Here is a 23365-nt window from a genome sequence, read left to right as displayed (position 1 = left end):
AGGATCTTTCAGTTGTGGCTTAAGTCTCCTTCAATAACCAATGCAACTCTTCTTTGACCTTCTAAACACTTCTTGCACGTGCTCCTCCTTCCACTCCCAAACTGAAATTATTGCCACGACTCAGCAAAGTGTTGCAGCGAGAAGATTTTCAAGCAAGTAGGGAGAAGATTTTCAAGCAAGTAGGATGGCTACCATCAGACTTGGTGGGGGGGGGGGGGAGGGGGATGGGGAGTCAACTTAGCACTTAAAAAATGATAGTAGTGAGGCTTTGGGACAACTGGGAAGGCAATTAGCACCTAACATGATTATTGCTGCTCAGGAGCGGCACTGGATGCCATTTCTTTGGCTGGTACAATAGTACTTTTTAGTCACTGCCTGTCTTGGTAAGTGGCAATTTTCATAATGATGACCCACAGGTGAACATTTTGACACTGGGTTAAGAGCCACGGTTCTAACAGATGTGGGAGAAATCAGACCTCAACTGGCTGGTATCTGGGAGCTGACCCAACAGCCAGGGAGGCTCTTCACATCTAACAGCTGAACTAAACTTCCTAGAAAGCTGGCCATGACGCAGCCGGATGGGATGCGAGGGGCTTATCGCTCGGCAGAGCTAACCGGGGAAGGCTTCTAGGGATCCCAGATGGTGCTCTTCAACAAACCAGCCTCAGAAAGCCTCGGCAAAGGAAATCGAACAGGAATGAGCCAGTTCAGTGATGGGATAACCAGTCAGAGCAGTTCTGGGCCTCCCAGAGAAAGCACGTGGCCAAACAGATGGTCCCTGACAAAGTAGCTTGAGAGGCTTCCACCCCTTGGAAGCGCGCGAATTTTCGGCTGCATTTACTTCTCAGTGTTAGCCACCAGTTTTACAAAAGCCCTGGTTTTATTGGCCTCTGTGTGTAACACAGACGACATGTAAGCTTGGATTAACACAGGACATGTCATATTTTTGGTATTATGTTTAGCTGGCTGAAACGGAACAACGGAAAGCAACAAGCCATACGGCCTCAGAGGAACTGAGAAGATGGGTCCCGCTATCTGCGCGAGCAGCTGTTTCGCAGAGTTCAGTGAGGGAATTTAGAAACCTTCCCATGGCCTGATCGAGTGCTTACAGGAGTCTGTGGAGCACAGCATAATATTTGGCTTTGCCATGATTTATTTCATATAAAGAAGAATTCTTCTTCCCTTATGAATAGAGGGGAAGTTTGGGGGCTTTACCCTCTTCCTCAGTTAAATGAACTGGGAAGTACCATCAGAAAAAAAAAAATCACGAAGCACTCGAGCAGCTTGTAAATACTGAGGATTTTATTTCCACTTCACATGGTCTCCAACAGACTTTTAAACAAGACCAGTTACAATTCAGTATGCCCAGAGATCTCCACGGTTTTCCCAAAATGAAGGAAGTTCTCAGTAAACACTGTACATAGCCAGTTGAATTGCTAACAATAATTTAAAAACTCTTTTTGTATAGTCAATGCAAGAATACCAACAATAAAAGTACAGTACAGGTAAATTCACAACAATATTACAGTGAAACAGATTGACTCACATTTATGTGATGGTACAGTAGCAGTATGTACATGCACTAAAGTGCGAGGACCCAGAGGCATGCAAGTCAAGTATTGTAGGTGTATTTTACAGCTAACTCCATAAGACTTTCTGAGGCATTCTTTTTTTTACACTTCTTGTGTTTACCTGTATTCCCCTCCATCTCAATTAATACAAGTCTAGTGAACTAGCTTAATGGCTTTCTTCACTACTTAGAAGGTATCGCTTCAGACAGTTGAAGCATCTTTAAGAAGCTTACTTTTAAAAACCGATAACACTGACATTAAAATAGAATAAAATTAACTTAAGACCCTAGTTTTACAGGAAATAAAAAAAAGTACCAACCCAAAAAAACCCCCCAAAACCAAAATCAAAAACATAACAGTGCAAATATAACCAAAAGGCAGTCAGTATTTGGAGAGAGCGTGAGCACGTATTCAAATTCCCTTAAAACTTAATTTACATTTTATTTTAAATCTTACTTTATATCATTTTTACCCCTTTTTTTTTTTTGTTAATATACTGTATGTAGAAAAGATGGAGACAAAAATAGTTTTCTCAGCTATGAAAAAAATTAAGTTATTACAGGCACATTAACTGTTTCATTCTAGAAACACCTCAGTTTCCCAGGTCAGACATTCAGCAGCTGCGTCTGAGAACTTTCTTTGACCTTTCCAAGCGGACCTCTCTCCTTCACAGCAGAGACGGCTGGCGGGCGACCTGGCGGAGGCGAGTCGCAGCCCCCCCTATTCCCTTGCGGAGTCAGGCCGGCTCGCTTCCCTGGCTGGGGGTCTCTGCTGGCAGCTCCTTGCTTCCGCTCTCCTCCGAGGAAGTCAGGTCTCCGGTGGACTGCGACTGTGAGGCAGTAGGGGAATGTGAAGCCCATCGCGACGGTGGGCGCCGGTTCGCTGGTCTCTCTGGCCGGGAGAAGCAGGGTTGGAGGGACGGGGCTAGTGCAGAACAAGGTAGTTCCTTGGCAGCCAAGAGAGCAAAACAGGGGTTAGTGACTCGCATTAGAGGCCATCTGAATGCGCAAAGAATTAAGAAACAAAAAATTAAAACTAAAGCTAAGCATCTGTCACGTTGCGGGACAAAAGCAAGCAGCAAACGTTTGTCTGTGTGTGGGCTCCAGGTATCTGCACGTATGTCTGTGATGTATGGAACAGGTAAGGAGAAAATGAAAGAAAGAGGTTTGGGATGAGCCGGAGTAGCTGACAAACTTCCATTTGCTAATTCTCCTTATGCTAGAAAGAGAAGAGCTGTAAAGCACATTTGCATGGTAAGTCAGGAAAATCCACTATTCATCACAAATGCCAGGTTTGGCATTTGCAGGTGGGGTGAAAATCAACCACCGACCCCTTTTGTCTGCTTCAGAGTGCAGACTGACATGCAGGAAAGACTTCTTAGCAGCAGCAGAGTAATGACTACAGGACTAGTTATGATCTCCAGCTGGATTAAAGATCAGGCTTACCTACAGATGTCATCTTCTGGAACATCACTCCTTATGGCCAGCCGCTGAAGCCTGAATTACAGGATTCAGTGGTACTGTATGTTAAAGATGACATTCACAGAAATGGGAAAAACCTGAAATTTTATTCCTCTACCAACTTTCCACCGTTCAGGCTTTGTTAGCCTGCCTTTCTGATTAGAAACAATCTGCAGTTGTGATTTTCCACCCTGGCACTAAGTTGGTAATAGCTTCTAATATTTATGGACTTTGCTCATAGCACAGCAAGGCTTCCTGCCTCGCTCTGAACGCTCCTTACATCAAGATGAGTGATTGTGGGAGCAAATCTGTCTTGTAATGCCAAAGTCAAACTTCTAAATTTCGCTGCATGCTTTGTAATTTAGAAAAGCAAATCAGAGGAGTTTGTCAACCTACGGAAATGCATACACTGAGGACCAGTCACTGGAGAGGACAGGAGAGTTCAATAAAAACCAGTCTGAAAACCAGAATGCAAACCGGTGATAAATGTAGAGAGAGACCAGAAACAATACAATGTAAAGGAAAAGCTCTGGCACAGTAAGGCACAGGGAAACCAAGGCAGTGGTAGAACGATGCAGTAGGAAGCAAAGAAGAAGGAGAAACATGACTTGGGATGGAGAATATTGGAGTAGGTAACATGATGTGATTGGCAGTGAACAAACGAGGTGATATGCCATTGAACCTCTCGGTTGCAGTGGGAGGACCAAACATGAATGTTACATGACAGAGAGATCAATTTTGAAGACACGGAGCTGAGGTACAGGAAATGGAGCTCGTGCAGGCATGTGTTTCAGAGGGAGCGCGTTGTCAGACTTGGGGAAGCTTCCGTGGAGGGTGACCCTCGGTGCCTTTGGGCAAGACCCAGCCACCAGGGTAACGTGCCGTTGCACGTCACCGCTTGAGGTAGAGCTGTGCTTATCTGCCCTCGGCGCTCGCAGAGCACAAGACTAGGCAGCCGCCGCAGGAGCTGCCTCTCTGCATCCTCGCCCCCTGCCCCATCTCTGCGCCGTAAACTTCACAACGACCCTCACTAAAATAACAGTAGGGCTGAAATATAAAGTCTGTGCTAACAAGAAGATTGACTCCTTGTCCTTACTTCACCTTACCCCATTGCGCTTGGGGCAACATATGGTCTGTAAAAGCTGCCACTAAACTCAGATTCATTAGGAGAAATCCATATGCACAGCAATACTCACAGGCAGCGCAACACGGTGAATTGAGGCTATGAGATTGGCAGGTTTTGTCTTAGCCTCTTTCTAAACAGCAGCTTAAAATGATATTTCTATAGCACTGCTTGACACTGGCTGCTTTATCCTAGTTTCATAGCAGAAAATGAGAGTCAGCATGGTGATAACAAAATTTATTTCCACTGCTGCCTCCCAGTTCAAAAGCCTCTCTCCAGCACGCTGGCAGATGTTGGTCAGCTTTTACCGAACGGCAGGGTTAAGCTTGTCTTATCTGTGATGTACACATGCCCAGCACAACACAAGGCTGGGCTTGCGATGGATGTGACTCCAGGGCCAACAAGTGACTGGCAGCGTAATCTTATAACGTGCTGGCTGCTAAGTCAGTCACCCCCACCCGCAGCATGGCTTCCTCAGCGTGCGCTAAGGAAATCCAGCCGTGACAAGGAAAATATCCGGAATGGTTTATGAAAACCCCTCCTCACTTACCACACGTAGCTGCCATAGCTAGAAATGTTTTTAAAAAAATGAGCATCCTGCGGGTAATTTAATTTGGTGATTGCTTGGGGAGTCTAGGTGGACAGGCTGCACTTCTTAACCCGGACATTGAAAATAGGAAAGATGATTCAGCTTTAGTTTCTAGCTATTTCCTAAGCCAGGCTGTCAGCCACTGTGGCTATGCCTATGATAATAAATAAATAAAAGAGTTTTCTGGCTCTGAGGCAGAGTGGATGGTCACAGCTCATGTCTGCACAGCTTCCCCCCTCCCTCTGCTGCAGCAGCCCCAGCCGCTGGCCAAAACTGGGCCGGGAACAACTTAATGAGCAAAGGTGACCATCAGCCACGGGCTGGTGCTGGAGCCCCCTCCGCAGCTCTCTCCCCCTGCTGCTGTAGCCATGGCTGGGGGAGTGCACCCCTGGGGCAGCCAGAAGCCCTGCTCAGTGCTGTCTCTTTGTTAAAAAACCCCCCCAAAATTTGTTATAAATCTGAATCCTTCCCCAACATTTTTGTATACCTTTATGTTGGTCTTAAATTTTGCCAGTTTTTTAAAGTTTACCAAAACGCCCCAACAGTAAAAGTTTTGACCTCTTCATAGCCCATGCTGCCGCCGGAGACGGCAGATGGGTTCCTATCCTGAGTGCTTCCTGACCGTCGCATACGAAGGACCCCACAGGGATGTCGGGTGTGTGCTGAGACCTCTGGAGCTGTGGTCATTTATTTCCCTTCGTTGTTAACCCACACGTTCAAAAATGACTGTTTTCGGAAAGCTCTGGAAACAAGGTAGAAAGGACTTACAGCAGTGAGGCAGGCAGGGTTAAAGTCCCCAGGGGGCAGTTAATAAGACAGTTTGGTTCTGGACAGAACAGACAGAAAAGAAAAAGAAAGCAAGTAGGTTGGAAAGAACTGTTTTAATCAATTATTTTTTTAAAGTGAAGATTTCATGTCAGCAAGGAAGAATTCTCCAGATGTTACTACCCATTCAGATCATGTTACCGCTGTTATCACAGGGAAACTAATAATCAAAACTAAAAGATAAGCCACTTGCAGGAAAAGATTTAGAAAGGAAGGAAGCAAACAAACCAACCTTTTACAATCCTAGCACAGTCTCAGAAGTGGACATAGCATTAAACAAACCAAACATTTCTACTCAGCAAAGACATCTGTTATCCTTTGCCAACCTTGATTAGGGCTAGGAAAAACCACATTACTATGAAAGAGGAATAAAGCTGTATTTTTTTTCCTTCATTTGATTTCAAGAGATAATTTCTGCTTAGGAAATCTTTAACAAGCAAATAAAGCAACTGATATTGTGTGTTACTAATGTTTCTCATGTTGCTCATGCTTACGGTGCTCAGGTTTCATGAGAGCCCTTTGCCTCACCCTTCTCCTGTGTTCCCATGTAACAGCAACACTGGGTGGGAGACTCAAACTAAAGCAAAAGCCCTTTAATTCTGACACCACCTTCCCTTCTTTTTAACATCCCCCCTCCCAGCAGCAAGTGTGCGGCAATTGCCCTGCCCCGGCGAGCAGAGGACGCAGCAGCCGCCCGCTCCTCCGTGGGTCTGTACGGACGGTCCTTTCCCAGTGCTGTCTCCAGAAATGAGGCTGACCTCCAGTCCAGGACTGTTGTGTAACCTCTACGTTTTACAACCTTGCAAGTCATAGAAGAAAAATGTTCATAATGCTCTTATGTTGTTAGTTAGGTAATGCTAATCTGCATTTTTAATAGTAATATTTATAAATCCCATGATATGCAAGTAAGATAGTGTTTTATTGAATTATCAGGTTAATACACTACTAGGCTGCACTGGGTGGGTATGAATTTGCTTGTAAGCAGCTCGAGACAAGTTAGAAAATACAGAGTTATTACTGCTATGTATGCATATACACTCACATGCACACATATGTAGGTAAATATATAAATATATATATGAACTAGATTTCATATTTGCAGCAGGAATATAAAATGAAATTACCTAACTAAACCACTCAGAAGCTCAAATTAAAGAAAAGCCACCAACAGCTGCTCCATGTCTCAAAGTCATTAATATACCATGCCATGACTGCAGAAACAAGAAGGTGTTTGGCGGTAAGAAGGTCACTTCTCTTGGCCAGAAACCAATAGGTGAGGGAGGAGCAGAGCAGGAATCTACAGGAGGGTGGTAGGGGCAGCGCTGACACAATGCTGCTCCAAACGCAGCCTGCCCCTTCCAAGATCAGCATTTGCTGAACCACTACGTCTGGCTTTCTGCAAAATGTGTTTAGTGGAATTTGTACAAAGTGTAATTTGTGTGGTCAGTGTAATCCATAAATGACTCAAGGCATCTGCAGAGTCTAAACTTATTTGTAGTTTTGTTTCAGCAGCAAATCCATGCTCCACTAAGTGCATCTTGTAGAGCATCACCTCACCTAGGAAAAGCTAAGCTCATCGTGTGAACGCTCACAACCTTCCTTTTCAATGCACATTCCTGAGAAATGACAGGACCACCCAAAGATCATAACCTGTGCATCTAGACAACACTCATAACAACTCAGTAAGAGCTGGAAGGAAAAACAAGTCTTAGCTCTGAGGCTCGGAACTCAAAAAATTAGGCAAAAGATACTGAGAATTCACAAAGAAGAGCAATTTTCTGCCAGGTTGACGGTCAATGAGTTTTTGCTAAACAGCATTGACCCAAATCCCTCTGTGCATCAAATTCAGGTACAGATGCTAGTTGTATTTTGCCAACAGCAATTTGTGATGATGCGGGATAACATCTGTTTGCTTATACTTGAAATCTGCTGAGACATTTAAAAGATGCAGGAGGAAATCAAGTTTCCAGGGATGCCTTGAAGACAAAGCTGAGTTGAACCTGTAAGAGTACAACACACTTTCTAATAAGGACCGGTAGTGTATTCTCAGTATTTCAAACTAAGGACAAAATACAGAGATAGCTAGAAAGGGTCAAATAAATGGGCTGCTTTCCACTTTTACTCACTCTGAGGTTTGCGGACGAAGCCCATTTTCATTCACTGTTATTTATAATGTGCATGTGGTTTCTTTTTTATATGTACAAACTTCCCTATTTATATCTGCTAAAACTGCATATAGGGGAACATATCCTCAGCTTTGAATCCTCTGTTCGGCAAAAAAAAGATCACATCCTCTGAGCAGTACCTACAAAAGAGGAACCGATTGTCCATTAAGAACCACCCACTACTGCAAGGCAAACTGCAGACCAAAAGTCTCAGCGCTCAGGTCCCCACAAATCCCTCCAGCCAAATGTTGAGTTAGAAAATGGGGTTTGAACCTTCCCTTGAGTCTATCTGAGGCAGCAGTGGTAGGAGTCAGCCCAGTGAGGCCCAGGTGGGATGTGTGGGGTACACAGGGGTTGAGGAGCTGCTGCCCTGCAGCCGGGGCCCACTGAAACATCAGGATGCTAAAGGGGCAGCATGGAGCAGAGAGCATGACGGGCTCCTGGCCCTGCCCTGGGAAGTATCACATGCCATTTCAGTGCTGTACCAGAAAGACAACACACGCTGGTAAGAGCTGGGCATAACTCAGCTTCTCCAACCCTCCTCAAGGCAACACACTCATGTGCACAATGGTTCACCAGAAACAGGAGGCTAAGACACTGATAACTGAAAGCTTTTGTCCATCATTACACCCTCTTTTTTGTTGATTGCTCTAGCACATTACTGTTCCTGAGACTCTGACCCCCAATACCTGGGCATACTTGCTGAGACAGATGATGACTGTTACGCTGTTGGCAGCAAAATATCAATAATGAGTTCTTAAACACTAAATAGATATGTGCTTAGACTAGCTGATTATCTTTTTTCTTTTTCTTATTTTTGTGAAGCAGCCACAGTCAGTACCAAATGTCATGCCATCTAATCACGTTCACAAACCCGAGCCAAACTTAATCAGATCCATCCAGAAAAGGTATGCTGAAGGCCCTGAAGTTTTGATTCAGGGTATTGTAAAGACTATTTTTCACACAAACTTGTTAACACCCATTCTTGTGTAGGAGAAAGAGTCTACCTTTCCATCCAGCATAAAAGAGAAAATTCCTCAAACCTAGAGTCCCTAGAGCATCTGTAACATGTGGTGTGTTTTGTGACAGAAAACCCTTATCCCAGTCATTCAGGGGAGAACCATTTTTATCCTGTAAAGGCATCTTTATCCTGTAAAGGATAAAGCTCTTCTGATGCTTTCAAGCCCGATAAGCTGTCAGGATAGAAACTCAATTCTTTAATGAGTTCTTCAGTGACTAATCCAATAGTTTCATGACTGGGACTCGCTGGTGGTACCATGACAGGACTAGGATGTTCATTGTACATACTCACTAGGACTGCAAGAGATCTCATAATGTGTTTGTTCAAAGAAGAGTGCATTTAGCTATAGGAGGAAAAACAAACAAACTCATTACCTCTATGGACCCTGGATCTACTTTGACAATTTCTCCTGTGCTGTTGTCATTGCTAAGATTTGGTGGGCTGTGTGAAGGTAGCCTTCTCTCTTCCTTTAAGGCATGCTCCAAAAGTTTCTTATTCAAGATCCTGGCAGCATTTTCTGTAAGTGTGTACCCTGGAGGAGCAGATAAGTCCTGCCTGATACTTGTCACCTCAGTCCCTTCTTCCTTTTGCGTCTCTGTCCCCAACCGGAGAGGACTGGGTGATCTGCCACGGGCATTTGTACATGGCTCCTGCACTGGGCCCAGTTCTGGTCTGGGTTCTGCTGACCTGGACCGGCTGCTAGACCTGGGGCATTTTTGGAAGGTCTCATGAAAGATGGGGCTATGGTCAATGATGTTGAACAAACTAGAGAGGCCATCGTTGATGGTGGTGTGGACAGGACTCTCCCTTGTAGTAGTTGATCTAGCCCAAGCGGACTCACTGAACCCTTTCTGAGGTGTGCCAGGCAAAGTCCGGTTATTTGGCTGGTCTGATTTGGGAAGGATTTTTCTTTGCAACTTTGGAGAGCCATATTTGGGGGAGCAGCATGTGCGTTCAAACTTAGCCTGGACCTTTTCAATGACGGGGGTCACTTGCCTGCTTCTTAGGCTTCTGGATGGTGAAGAGACAGGCGTGGACCCCCCCTTTGGTGTCAGACACTTGTGTGGACTGCTGGTGATACTGCGCAGGGTTTCTGTCTGCAAGCCAACACTGATCGTCTGGGTGGTCTGTGTCCCTGTCGTTCTCATACCATTGGTTTGACATGCGGTGTCCTTAAACTGAGGCTCTGTTGAATTAGAGTTAGAGCGTATTGCGTTTCGGACAGAGAAAGCGACCTCCTTCATATCATCACTCATGTTTTTGGACATCTCCAAGCTGTGCAAAGGTGAGGCAAAGCCCACAGTAGTGCAAATAGGACGTTCAATGGGATGAAGACCACTCTCCAGAAAATCCTTATGATGTTTGGCCAGGTCACAAGACCATCGTCCAAACCTATCTGAGGAAGCACCTTTTGTCTCAGCAACATTCCCCATAGCTTTGGTCACAGAAAACAGGTAGTCCGGCTCAACCTGGTTTTTCCCTTCACTCCCAGCTATCACTGAGTTATCAAACCTACGGACAACCGGTGGGCTGTGAAAGACCCGAACTCCCATTTTTTCAGTTACACCGTGACTCCTTGTTGGCTGCTTTTGGCAGTGCTCCGGGCTGGTCATGGTGTTAGTTGTCATAGTGACACTGGTGGTGAGGTACCATGATGATGCCTGGAAGGGATCTGAAGCAGGATCATTCCCAGCTTTCCCAACTTCTGTCCTTTCTGTCCAGCCTTCTGCAGACTTCTCAGTGGCCCCACCATGGTTCCTAGTGTTACTGTAATCCCAATTTTTGTTGAACTCCTCAATGTATTTCAGATCATCAGGAGACAGGGGAGGGGTTATGTCGTCTTTGCTGCTAGATGAAGGCAAGTTTTTTTCTGGTAGAAATGGAGAAATATCCATCAGGCGCTGAAATTCTGACATGGAAGAAACAGACATCGCCCTGGAGAGAGGAACACGAGAGTCACTCACAGGCTTGGAAACTCTCATAAAGCGACTTATTTTCAGTAGCAGACTAACTCAGGAAACCTGACTTTCACTATCTGCTTTTCTATAAAACCACTTTAGCCCTCTCTTTCATTAAAGTTCCCTTTTATTATCTTTAAAATAGCTGTGAAATGCAAGCAATCCTGATGTGTCATTAAAAGTACCAAATGGTTTGTTAATGGCTCTTAATTTACTGCTTTCTCATGGATTACTGCTTGGCAAACGTCTGAAATATGGAGCAGTAGGATGTATTTCAGAAATATACCATTCACAGAAAATAAGTGTTTGCAACAACATGAGGCACATTTTTCAAAGCAAGTGTGGAATATTTCTGACTTGCTGGGAAATCAGCAAGTCCACTCCCACTCCTGAGACTGCCCTGGGCTGCACAGCTGGTGCATAGCGACATGGGACATCCAGCCCCTGTGCTGTTACATTCAACTGGCCTGGTGAGTTGAGCTCCTGCTAAAATTCAGCCAAAGGGAATCGCTATGTCATAATGCTGGATTCTTGGCTTTCCCGCATTTAGCTAGTTTGTGCAAATCACGGGCATTCAGCCAAGTTGTCCTATTGCTTTGTTTTAAATAAAAAACAAACAAAAAAGAATATTTCTGAATGGGACTACCTAAAAATGCAAATGAATGTAGTTATCAGAGTCAGCTCAGTGAGGTAACTCCAGCTGGGTGAGGATTCAGCAAGCAGTGGGTTTTATATGTCAGTGATCCGGAGGATACAGTAAAATCATATTGTGAGTTTTTCATCCAGAGCACCAGCTGCAGTTATGGTGCATCTACGTTAGGGAGTTAGGTGAGATCAGGAGTGCAATTTTGAAACGGATCTCCTATTCAGATGCTCTGGTTTGCATCAGGGGCAATCTCAGAGAGCATGGGCTGGGTTCCTTTGAGATGAAAGGGAGCTGGAAGATGGTCTACAGAAGCACAACTAATGCACTCTAGGGTTAGGTGGCTATTCAGTCCATGGGATGAGACCAGAACTAGTCCAAAGCAAAATATCTCTGACATGCAGGGGCATGCCAGGTCCTCAGCACCAACTGTTTACCTCTATATATTGATGTCTACAGATCTGCACTAGTTGCTAAGGTAGGCATAGCCTTCAGTGTAAGCTGCAGCTTCATACACTTTCACACAGTCTGATCTTTGTGCACCACAGCTGAATGTGGCCCAAGTTAATCGGAGTGGAACAGAAGCATGTTGAGACAAATTAATCCTTGGGTAAATCCATTAATCTGGCTCACAGGCTGCTTAGGAGGCAGCACGGCTATGCCCCGGGTCTGTGGTTTGGGTGCTGGAGAGCTATAGCTCTGGCAGCTGAGTATTTGCTGCTTTTTTCCCTGTAAGTTTTACTCACCTTTGAAGATTTCCTTTGTGCGTTTCTTCCTCCTGAAGAAAACCAGAAACAAACAGGATAAGTTATTTCTGAACCTGTTGGTGGCATTAGCTTGTGGCTGTCTTGCCATTCACTTCCCAGTGGTGGCACCAGGTATGTTTGTCTCTAAAAAGTGGCTGATTTTCCCTCTGATAAAGAATCTTAAGTTGCCAGAGGGAATATTCTTCCCTTTGTACACAGGCAGCAGAACGGGCAATCCCATCAGGACAACAGACTGCACAGGAAAAGCCCGTATGCCAAATCTACAGCAGCCTTGAACTTTTATAGTCAATCACAAATGGAAGTGACCTGCAAATGACTTTTTTCCACATGTACAACATATTGTTTTGGACCATGTATCTGTGAGTGAATTTGTTCTGTGGAGGTAATCTGCTTTATGCCAGAGACCTAGCTGTGCTGAAATAAGAGATAAACCGGAGTTCTTTGACATAAGATTTCATTATATGTTCTCTAGGAATCAACAAATGGCACCAGTTGAAACTCATTAAGCTAGCTATATTAAATGTGTGGGAAGACTATTACTTGTTTCATAGGGGGAATACCTACAGCTTGCTAATGGCATTAAGATGTTTTTACGGCAATTATTTCCCTGTGACAATTCCCATAATGAGTTGGTTTTGGGTTTTTTTAATAGATACTTCTGAAGCAATTGCTCTACAGTTATTTTTAACTATTTGTTTATGTTTCTACTAAACTATAGGGAATACAAAATATGATCAGGAAAAAAAAAAAGAGTACCTATTACTTTTATTCAACCTCATGAAATCAAGAACATTACTAACAGAAATGTATTTCAAATTCTGACTATTCAAAAAGAGCACCGCTTAACTCAGCAAATACCTTTCTGATATTCATCCAGAGTCAGGGATAAAAATAGGAATAAACCGATCCTCCTTGCATTCACTCTGGTGTAAGTCTGGAATAATGTTAGTGGCTTCAGTGGAGTTACTGCAGAGTAAATCTGATCTAACTGAATGGAGAATCAGGCTGAAGACTGGATTGACTTCTACTGCAGTTAGTACCACAAAGAAAATACAGTGGAGAGGAAGAGTCAGCAGGCTGCAGTTGCCTTTGTGCATCTTCAGTTAAGCTATTCATTAAACTCCAATCAGTCTTGCTTGAGCAAACCCTCTGAGGGGAAATGACTTTGCCCAGGTTTCACTAAAGCATGCTTTGAAGGAAAGAAGCTATGCAAATATCACCAAGGACCAAATTTTGCTGCCAACACTTTTGCTAATGGTGGTAATGTCTGAAAAAACAGAAAAGAGAAGAGACATCTCCCTTCTTAAATATCAGACTGAATTTGAAGGAAAGAAAATAGCAATCAAAATTAAATGCAAAACATAGATCCCTGACACTGGTACCAGCATTCTTCACTGAGCACTTGGAAATGTATGAAATAAAAGCTAAGAAATAATAAATATGGGATCCCATACTGCCAGCCATACATATATGGCACTGAGGGCGGAAAATCTAAGAGGAACACACAGATACCTACAGCTATTTAAAATGTAAGAAGGGCAGTCACATTTCTTGCCTCTCTTAATAATTTTTTCTTTTCTTCCTTTCAAAGAACTTGATTTCCCAATCCTTTAGCTGAGTAACAATGTTGTACATCTCAAAGAAATGCTTGGGTCAAATTTTCACAGGTGCACATGTTCAAGTCAAGGCGCACCAATGAACCTGGTCCTGCAGTGAGCTTGAGATCTGACCTGTCGACAAACTCTTTTCCAGCGTGGTCAAATTTTCAAGCCAGAGTACACAGATACATCTTTGACTGGGAAGTGTCTACTTCCCTATTTGCTATAATGATGTGCTCAGAGCACAAGCCAAATCTCTAAACCACGTATACAAACCTGAATTTTCAGGCAAGAAGAAAGTACTCAAAATTTGCATCAAGCAACATGCTGCCTGCTTGATAATTTTAACTTCTTGGCAGTCTGAATGCTTTTAGTTCTGTAAAAGCCACTAACATTAAAGTAACAATAAAAAATAAAGGAGATATTAGCATTTTGAAGTTGTAATATGTTTTTAATGTCACAGGAGCCATTAAAGTGTGTAGTTGTGGTTAGTGTGAATGTTCTCAGCGTCACTAATATCATATGCAAGTTTACAGGCTACTTTGTACCAGCATATGGGGGCAGGGACTCTGGGTTTCACTCAGCGACAATATAAACAAAACTGTGAAGACTTGGAACTGGTGAAAGTAAGCCTGTGGTGGTGCAGATTTTAGCAGGATACAGACTACATTCACTATGGCCCAATGGCATCTCTTAGCACTGTGTTTTACATCTTTATAGATTTATGGTGTGATCTCAGAGTAGGCTTTGCTGATGAAGAATAAGTATTTTTTTAACATCTCATCTCACTTACTCGTGCTAATCTATTTAGAAGGCAACCACAACGGAACAACCAGAAGTGTCTCTCTACAGCAGTTACTGCTTTACTAACACAATATAGCCCGTGTTTCTTCATGTATATGTATCTACTTACAACTGGAAGAGATTTAAGACCTTCTAAACCTCTATGTTGTGTCAAATGTAGTTATCATACATAATACAAATGGCCACAAGGTGAGGTAATCAGCTCCTAACAAGGAATGAAATCTTGTCCATACCAAGTTCGCTACTGGGTAACTGTAAGCAGTGCCTGTGACACAGTATCTCACTCCCTACAGCAGAGATGCTGTACCAGTTCTGACATGAGAGACAACACACCGGCTCGATAAAAGGTAGAAGAGTGCATACTTCTGTTAATCCAGTCAAGAATTTCTCCCGCTCCAGCTGCCGAGACCGGTGCTCATCAGACTCATCAGGGGAATCAAGAGACAGTGATTCCAGAAAGAGGTTTTCTGTAGCGCTGCATCGATCGCTCTCCTTCAGCTTAGACACTGACCGATCGTCAAACTGAATGGCGTCTGAATCAGAGTAGGATCTTGACCCCATCGGACGAGGCATGTGAAGGTTCCCCTGGGTCGTAAATGGACGAAGGTTACTCTCCTTCTGGTCACACAGAAAACCACCTCCTCTTCGCGGGCTCACTTCTTTCTGAAGCTAGAGACAAGGCAAATGAAAAGGACCAGCAATTACTTGTGTAGCGTACGGCATTCTGTAGAACTCACCCTTCCCCAGGAGCGAGGCACCATGAGATCACCGCCTGGCTTCAGGGATGCTGGCTCTGCTGCACCGGTCCTTCCGCAAAAGGAGATGCCTCTAGGACTTTGATGCTATTACTCATGGGATTTTTTGAGTGATTAAACGTGTGTAGGTATAGTTTTGCTTGTTTATATATATATATGTATACATATATACACACTGTGTGTATACACACACACACAAAATAATCCATCTGTCTGAAATCTGATTTTTAAGGAAACAAATCAACACTGACTGTTGCAAACCTAAAGCAATACAAGTAGAAGCTCAAGGAAGGGTGAGTGACTTGGAATCTCAACAAAACGAGTACATTTTTCTTCTGGTCAGCAATCCAAAGGCTGCACTTTTATGTACATCACTTGTTTCCAGAGATGGAAAATTCCGCTTAATAAAAGACAAAAGCTTTGTTTTAGAGATGGTCTAGCCCTAATGCATGGCTCAAAAGTTGACTATTGGCACAGAACAGCATTGTCAAAGGGATGAATTAGACATGCAAAGCATGTCTGACGAAAATGCATATTTATAGAAGGGCCATCAAAGCTATTAACTCTATACTTTGCAAAAGCTGGGTGAAGAGAGGGTGAACCACTAGTGAAACTGCCAATCTTAAAATCAGGTTATGTGATCAACTTCTCCTTTAGTTGTAAATACAACAGGATAGATGAAGTAAGTGATATTTTAAAACATGATGAATGACAGCAGGAATCTGATAAGTAACTCTGATGTTTTGCTGGAGCAGCGTGCTAAGATTAGTGACAACAACCTGCAAACGCAAGTCATTCCCTAGGATCCTGGAGACTGAGGACCTACAAAACATATTATTTTAAACTTGTTGCATGTGTTTGGAAAAATAAACAGACATTGTATTGCCTAATGTAGAGCAAAACATTTTAGATCCCAAATGATTAAATATGCACTTGGGCTGAAATCAGTGAGATTTTTGCTTGACTCAGGTCTACAAAAAGGGGATGCATCTTCAGTGTTTTGCTCATGATATACAAAATCTGAAGCAGTTTTACTAAAAGGAACTAATTTAATATATCCTATAAAGGTAGGTGCTGGAAGGTTTATCTCAAGAGATCCTGTAGTCCATTCCCCAGCATATGGGCAAGACCCAAAGCAAGGAGAAATGGTAATCACATGTTTTCTGTATGCAGAGTTCCAAATGCAAGTCCTTCCAGGTGTTTAGAGATCGTATAAGGATAATGATGTGGGAGCCTTTATGAGAAAACAATATAGATACTGGCTCACTCTCTGAATCTCAGACAGCTGACAGGAGAATTAAAGTGAGAAATACTGGCCTAACTTTTCAATAGTGACTAATGATTTTGAGTCCCCATGTGTTTATACTTTTAAACACACAAATTTACATACAGGTGATTTTGTGGGTTTATATATTTGCTAGTGCGCTCTGTGCACAATTAGCTTTAGGAGCAGAGTGGAAGGAGATTCTCTAAGGGAAAACAAAGTGACAGTGTACTTAAAAAAAACCCACACCACTTTGAGTTCTGAAAAACTAGGTCATCATGTTTTTTATATGCGAGCAGTATTCCCATAACCATCCGGAGTAAAGTATTTTATATATTTTATACATTGGTGTGAGCTTCCCCCTTATCATACATGTATTATTCAGGAGCTGTGTGAAAGCAGACAGGCACAAAGCATTAGTATGAAATTTGGCACACACGCTTCTGCTATCTCTTAGACTCTGTTTTTCAAACATACACACTGGTGTAGTCTCCTCATCCTCTATGTATTGCCATACATGGAATACACACAGAAAAACCCTGGGGAGAAAGACTTCAGAGATATACTAATTGTTTCCATATAAAGCAGGGCATGACTGCAATCTGAGAGGATATTCAGCTAAAAGCCTGCAAATATTTGGAAGCTTCCTGTCACACAGGGAAATGTTTGATTATAAGCAAAGATGGAATTATGAAGTTTTGCAGGCAGGTAGCCAAGATTTCAAATGCTATTTCTAATCATCCAGTCCTCTGAAATTAGCTTGATGTAGTATTTTTTATTTCCCCTATCTATTGCTAATTCTGTGTACAACTCTGTTGTACAGTAAATATATAGTTGAAGCCTAGAGGTTTCAGAATAGTAACAAAAGAAATCAGCTCCAGGACTAGTTAAGAGCTATTTTGTAGGATCTCCCCACATGACACTGAGAGGTTATGTCAGGTTTAAAGAGAATTAAAGGCTAGGTAACATTAACAGGGATTTCTCTGTTGCGTCCTTCAATGCGTCCCATTCCCAGGGAACAGAAAAAGCAGTCTTTAACCAGGTTAAGTCCCTCAAGCTATTGAGGATATACTGAAGAGATAATATTAAAAGATACAGTTCACAGGGACAGCAGCATAAACATCCAAAGAGGTACCAGTGACTCTCCGAAGAAAAGTTTGTGTCCACATCCTTAGTATATTGGGAAATTTTCTGAGGGTTATTTCATTCCCATTGTGCATGAAGAATCCACAGGAGGCAGTTTGGCCACTGAAACTCAACAGTTAGAAACCAGCCCAGTCAAGCCATGAAGAACTTGGCACGTTCTGCCACAGAACCCTGGAAACCAGGTAATTTGGATGAAGAGCTCTGCTACAAGCCTTCCTAGCTCATAGGCATCATTTTTTTTTATCTTAGGAGACGTACCATTGGGCTGCATTATAAAGGCTACCTCAACAAGCTGCATGAACTATACACAAAAACCCTCAGAAAAATGGGAGATTAAAAAATCCAGAATACCATTTGTTGATATTTTTAAATTTAGAAGCTCAAAAATCACCTTTCTTGGTCCGTAACCGCCCACTCAGACCTACACTTTTAGCAGTGATTTTAGAAATATCCGTAGAGTATAGGATTGTCCTAAGTGCTTCTCTGTGGGCTTAATAGCCATAGCTTAAACTGAGGTTTAGTCTTGCACTCATAATATTTACAGCCTGGTGTCTTTTCTTTAGCTTCTTGTTGCAGCCCAGGCATGGGAACATGACACACATAAAATGAACTCTTTTCAAAAACTAGTCATGAAGTTACACGGGGCTTTCATCAACTTAATCTGTGAAGCTACTTTGTGCTTCATTCAAGCATAGTGCTCCCTAGAGAGCACACACAAATCTGGTGCTGTTCCATTTCTGATGTCCTAAGGACAGAAAGCATTCAGTTAATTGAGGACCCACAATTTCAGTTGTTTTTCTTATTTTTCCTGGAATGCATGACTCAGAGCTGAACAATGTTCAGTCAAAACCGGTGTATTAACTCTCCCTCATTAAACTTCTTATTTTTTTGTGTGGCTTCCAGCCAGACAATAAATTCATTAGGTGTAATTTGTCTCTAATACTAAGCAGATAAAAGTACGGATAGGCATAAAAAACAAGGGGACAGGTATGCAGTTATCAGATTTGCAAATGATAGCAGAGGTGTGCACAAAATTCATGTGACTAAGGTCAGAGGAGTCCTCTGAATATTTAGTATTGATAGTTGTTTATTCGTTATCAGTCAGGGCTCTTCATGTGAACCCCCAGGTTCCTTTGCTAGAGAAAAAGAATTCACTTGAGACCGAACAGTTGCAGCAGCTGCATCTTTGGGAGCTAATTCGCAGATAAACAGACTTTTTTGGCAAGAAGCTGTATATCAAACTTTTTATAACCCTGCATGTGGGATTGAGTGTTTTAGCACGAAGAGATGCACAAAAGCTTTCAAACACAATGAATCGATGTGACCATGTCTGTCTGGGGTAATTGAAATGAGGCAGGAAATGGCCTTTAACTTGGAGTTGATTTCTCATAAGTGGTTTTTTATAGGGATTATGAGCATTTTCCTTTTACTCCCTTGTGTATGTAAATTGTTTTGTAGCATGAGAAACACTGATGTAGCCAAGGAACCAAAATTGTTCCTGTGCTGCTTCTTAATACAGTCTCTTCACCTTGGCCTGAGTGGAGTAATGATGCAATGCCTCATGCTTGCAGCCACCCATTGCTCACCCCAAGATGACTCCTTACCTGCTCTATCCGCCTGAGCAGCTCCTTCTTTTGACGCTCCCATTCTCGCCGGTCTCTATCAAGCCTGTCCAGGAGCTCCACCTTTTCCCGGTTCCAGTTCTTCTCACTGTGCTGGATTTGCCAGCGGAGGTCCATCACCACACCATGACTCTCAGCCAGAAGCTTCTTGTGCTCCTCTCTTTCCCGTTTAAAAGCTCCCTTTGCATCAGAAGTGAGGCCTGTTTCTCCTGAGGTGTTCTCACTCTTCCCTTCCAGCTGGCATTAAAGTAAAACATTACTAGGATATAAAACTTTCTGTGGTAAAAACATATGTCTGACAATGAATTAGAGTTAAAGACCTAACTCCACAAAGGTAATGGCAAAATTATGTCAATTCTTAGATCTGAGGATCTATTAGATCTATTATCAAATATGTTCAACTTGAAAAAAGTTTTAAAATCAAGACAGTGAAAACCATAGTGAATAATTTCTCAGGCTCTACCAGCTCATGCTATTAAAACATCAGTTATGATCTTTCTGATGGGAGTGTGGGTACCAGCAATGAAGGAAACATGGAGATAAACTACAACCTTATCATCGTCTCTGAGACGATTGCCAGGACAACATCCTCAGCCACTGCTCTGCTTTTGTGCTCTCACTCAGTGCGCCCGAAACCTAAAGAGAGTGCATTCATTTTCTGAAGAGACTTCCGAGAACAATCCTCAGCAATGGTCTTATTGTGCAGCTCCTCACACCTTCCAACAAAAGGAGCACCAGAAGGAAATGTACCGAGATCATTCCCCCATCTCTGCAGGGTCTGGTGTCTAAACTGATTTCCAGGGCAGCTGGCTGATGCTACCTTCCCTCCCTTCTCCTTCACTTCATGCTCAGGGGTCAGCTTGATCAGATCAGAAGAGGTGGCCCAAGGTACTAGATTCATAGGGTGTCAGGAGGTCTCCAATCCAACCCCCTGCTTCCAGCAGAGTTGGCTCTGAGATCAGATCGGGTTGTGCAGGACTTTTTCAGTTGAACCCTGACAAACCTCCAAGGGCTGGGATTGCACAGCCTCTCTGGCCAACCTGGGCCACTGCTGGACTGTTAGAGTGAAAAAAGTGCTCAATGGTTTTGTGTAAATTCAAGCGAGTGAAGAATTCATCCCTGAAGCCTGACCTTTTGTTGACAACTCAGTAGATGTGTGCATGACTCAGAATGGGATACATCTCCATCCCCTGGCTCTGCAGGTGAACTGGAGTGAAAAGCAGCAAAAACTCATTTCCGCCTCTGAAGTTAAAGTTGTCCTCAAAAAGAAGAGGCAGCAGGTCTGCTGGGAAACATGCTCCTTTAGCAAGAGAGAAGGACAACACCTTCATCTTGCCCTATGTGGAAAATAAGCCCAAACTTTCACAGCAAAGGGAAGTTCAGACTGGATTCAGGAGTGAAGCTTAATAGTCTCTGGAACAGCCTCTCCAAATAAATGGCTGAGAGGTCATTTCTTGAGTCATTTAAAATTGTACTGAGCTGCAGAGAACATCCTGTAACAGCCACTTGCATTGACAGGGAAATCTTAAAACACCTGCGTCCTCTACCACTAATTTCCAAAGTCCAGTTGTTTCCAAATGACCAAACAACCAACTGACCAATCAATCAAAATAATTATAAAAAGGCAGCATCCTATTTTAACAAAGTTCACATGACACTATCTTTCTCATGCTTCTCCTGTTTGTGCAGTGTCAATTTGTGGGACCCGCAGTGATGTGTGAGAGGCTGTCCTGCACACAACTGCATGGCTTGGTGGCAGACCAGAGGTGCTGTGGGGCAGAAACACAGAACATCCCATGAGGTACACATCTGTGCTGCAGATCCATGATGGGAGACACCATCCTGGGCAGCATGGCTCCTCAAGAAGCTGGAAAGCTTTGCTGCCTTCCTACCCACTACCCAACACATTGGCTGTCCAATGTAACATGTAAAAATATCCGTAACATGTAAAACATGTCCGTAACATGTAAAAATATCACTGCTAACTTCCAAACTCACTGCTAACTTCAGGTAATGGGCCTCTTGCCCCTTGTGACATCTTTCCTCTGTCCATCCACAAGTCCCCAGCTCCATTTCATGGTGCTGTGGGAGTCAGCATTGGTGCTGCAGCCAGGGTCAGCAATGTTTGCACTCATTCTTTTAGGTTTGTTTGCTTTAATTTTACTATTCTGTGCTCCTCATCCTGGGTCACTCTTGTAAGTTCCTGCTGGGCTTACTAAGTAGCTGTGACACTAAATAATCATGACTTTCAGGAATGTCACTACAGAGGTGAGAGTAGCCAAAATAATAAAGCACTAATGAAGTAAACTCTATACAGTTTCCTTTCACCTAAGCCTGAGAGAGGGCTATTTAGGACTTGTTCTTTGTGATATACATAAGTCATCTTTCAAGGACCTTTGATGCCCCCGCAGACTTCTCATCTTGCAATAGAAGCCCTTAGGGAAGGTTGCTGGAGTGTCTTGGGTAAATCCAACTAGGCTGGAGTGCAGACTCAGCCTTACAGCTCCTGGGGAATAATGCCACATGCAGCTGTAGCTATGGCTAGCATGCTAATTTGTGAAGACACACCAATGCCTGCAATAAGCTCTTTAGCTGGCATGAAGCACGAGAATGCTAAAAGCAACCCATAAAGCAAACAAATGCTCAGCTGCAATAAATACAGTTTGTATGTATAAAGCAAACTCCTTCCATTTTTTTTTTGAATCTCAAAAAAATAGCAAAATGTTGAACTTCAACAAGACTCATTCTCTCTCTTCCCTCACACCACCACTGGGCAAATTCTCAGCCTTTCAGTTTGCAAACAAGACAGGCAGCGGTTCCATCAAGAGTGCCATGCCCAAGCTGCCGAAATACAGTAAGTCATCCTGTACCAGACCATGGGCTCACCCAGACCAGAGCCCTGGCTCTTGCCCCATTTGAGAAGAATACAGGAAGTCTGTAAGTACAAAGATGAGTTCAAAACCAAGGCAAGTAGAATAATTTCAGAATAATTTCCTGTGATTTGGGACATAAAATCTTCTCCAGAGGTGGTGTCTTTACACTCAGAAGACAGTGTTTATTGCCTGTGGAAGGCAGAACAATGCTCCTGGCAAGGACAGAGTCCTTCTGCCTCTGTTTTGACGAAACAGCTCCAATCATGGAGGAAAGGTCCATTGGTGACTCCTTAGCATGAAAGTCTAGAAGTGACTTTCCTAAACCTGCCTACTGCTAAGGGCGGCCAGATGCCTCTCCATGCGGACCACGGCTTATATTACCCCCAGGCATCCTTAAGCTGGACCATTGCTCAGAGCCCTAGTGAGGGTCCATGTCCTTACATGCAAGTCCTCAAAGCACATGCAGGGTTTGGCCCCTCATACTAACTCCCTCCTCCTTCCAAACTTTTCTCTGTTTCCAGAATACTGGGATTTTTCACTTGCCCAGCTGGAGGCTGAGAATTATTGGGACTTCTTATTGGGTCAGCATTATCACAATCCCATACTTGGGAGCAATCTCATTATTTCTTATCTTAAAAACAATGGGTAAGGATCCTTGTGCCAAATAAGATGTATATGCATTTCTGACAGCCAAGACTTTTATTTTTAATGATATATGCAGCGCTAAAGCTCCAAAGCAGCAGGCAACAGTACATTGTCACCTCTGATATGCAGTGCTTTTGTATCAAAAGAGTTTTCTTTCCTTTTTTTCTTTATTTCCTATACAGAGAGTTGAAGCATCAAAATACAAAACCATTGCCAGTGACTATTAATTAGGAGTTGACTCTCTTGAGGAAAATGCTCTTGTTAATTGACCTACTGCTTTACAAAAAAAGTGGAAAACAGCAGCAGTGAAGACAAGAGTGGAGACTAGAAAGGACTTGATTCTCTGTGGGCTTGTCAGGAGGTTGGCAGCTATATACGAAACCTATGGTAGGAGCACTGTACAGCCCACTGCTTCATCACTACCAATCAAAGCAACAAAATGACATCATGAGAGGTCCTACCCACACCAACCTGACAGGCTTGGCTATTTGGTTAACACTGTTGTTATACCACATGTTGGGCACAGAATAGCAAAG

The 23365-nt window shown here is 43.2% G+C and overlaps 1 protein-coding gene across 7 annotated transcripts in view; it reads right to left on the bottom strand.

Annotated features, from left to right (window-relative positions):
• Positions 1-1284: 1284 nt before the first annotated feature.
• The window catches only part of MTCL1 (microtubule crosslinking factor 1), a 111003-nt gene continuing 88922 nt past the window's right edge, over positions 1285-23365 (bottom strand). For 6 of the 7 annotated variants that reach the window (XM_075744413.1, XM_075744418.1, XM_075744414.1 and 3 more), the window contains 5 exons: positions 19294-19548; positions 14888-15193; positions 12102-12133; positions 9129-10689; positions 1285-2517 (listed from right to left, as the gene is read on the bottom strand). In XM_075744413.1, the coding sequence (XP_075600528.1) occupies positions 2308-2517; positions 9129-10689; positions 12102-12133; positions 14888-15193; positions 19294-19548 (2364 nt within the window). In that variant the 3' untranslated portion in view covers positions 1285-2307. Of the gene's footprint in view, positions 2518-5511; positions 5570-9128; positions 10690-12101; positions 12134-14887; positions 15194-19293; positions 19549-23365 lie in introns of all 7 variants that reach the window. The other variant, XM_075744420.1, reaches the window with a different exon arrangement.

The sequence above is a fragment of the Balearica regulorum genome, chromosome 2, assembly GCF_011004875.1.
Source record: "Balearica regulorum gibbericeps isolate bBalReg1 chromosome 2, bBalReg1.pri, whole genome shotgun sequence".
In the NCBI taxonomy this organism is placed as follows: Eukaryota; Metazoa; Chordata; class Aves; order Gruiformes; family Gruidae; genus Balearica; species Balearica regulorum.
The sequence above is the reverse complement of the archived record's forward strand: the minus strand, read 5'-3'. Positions and strand labels throughout refer to the sequence as shown.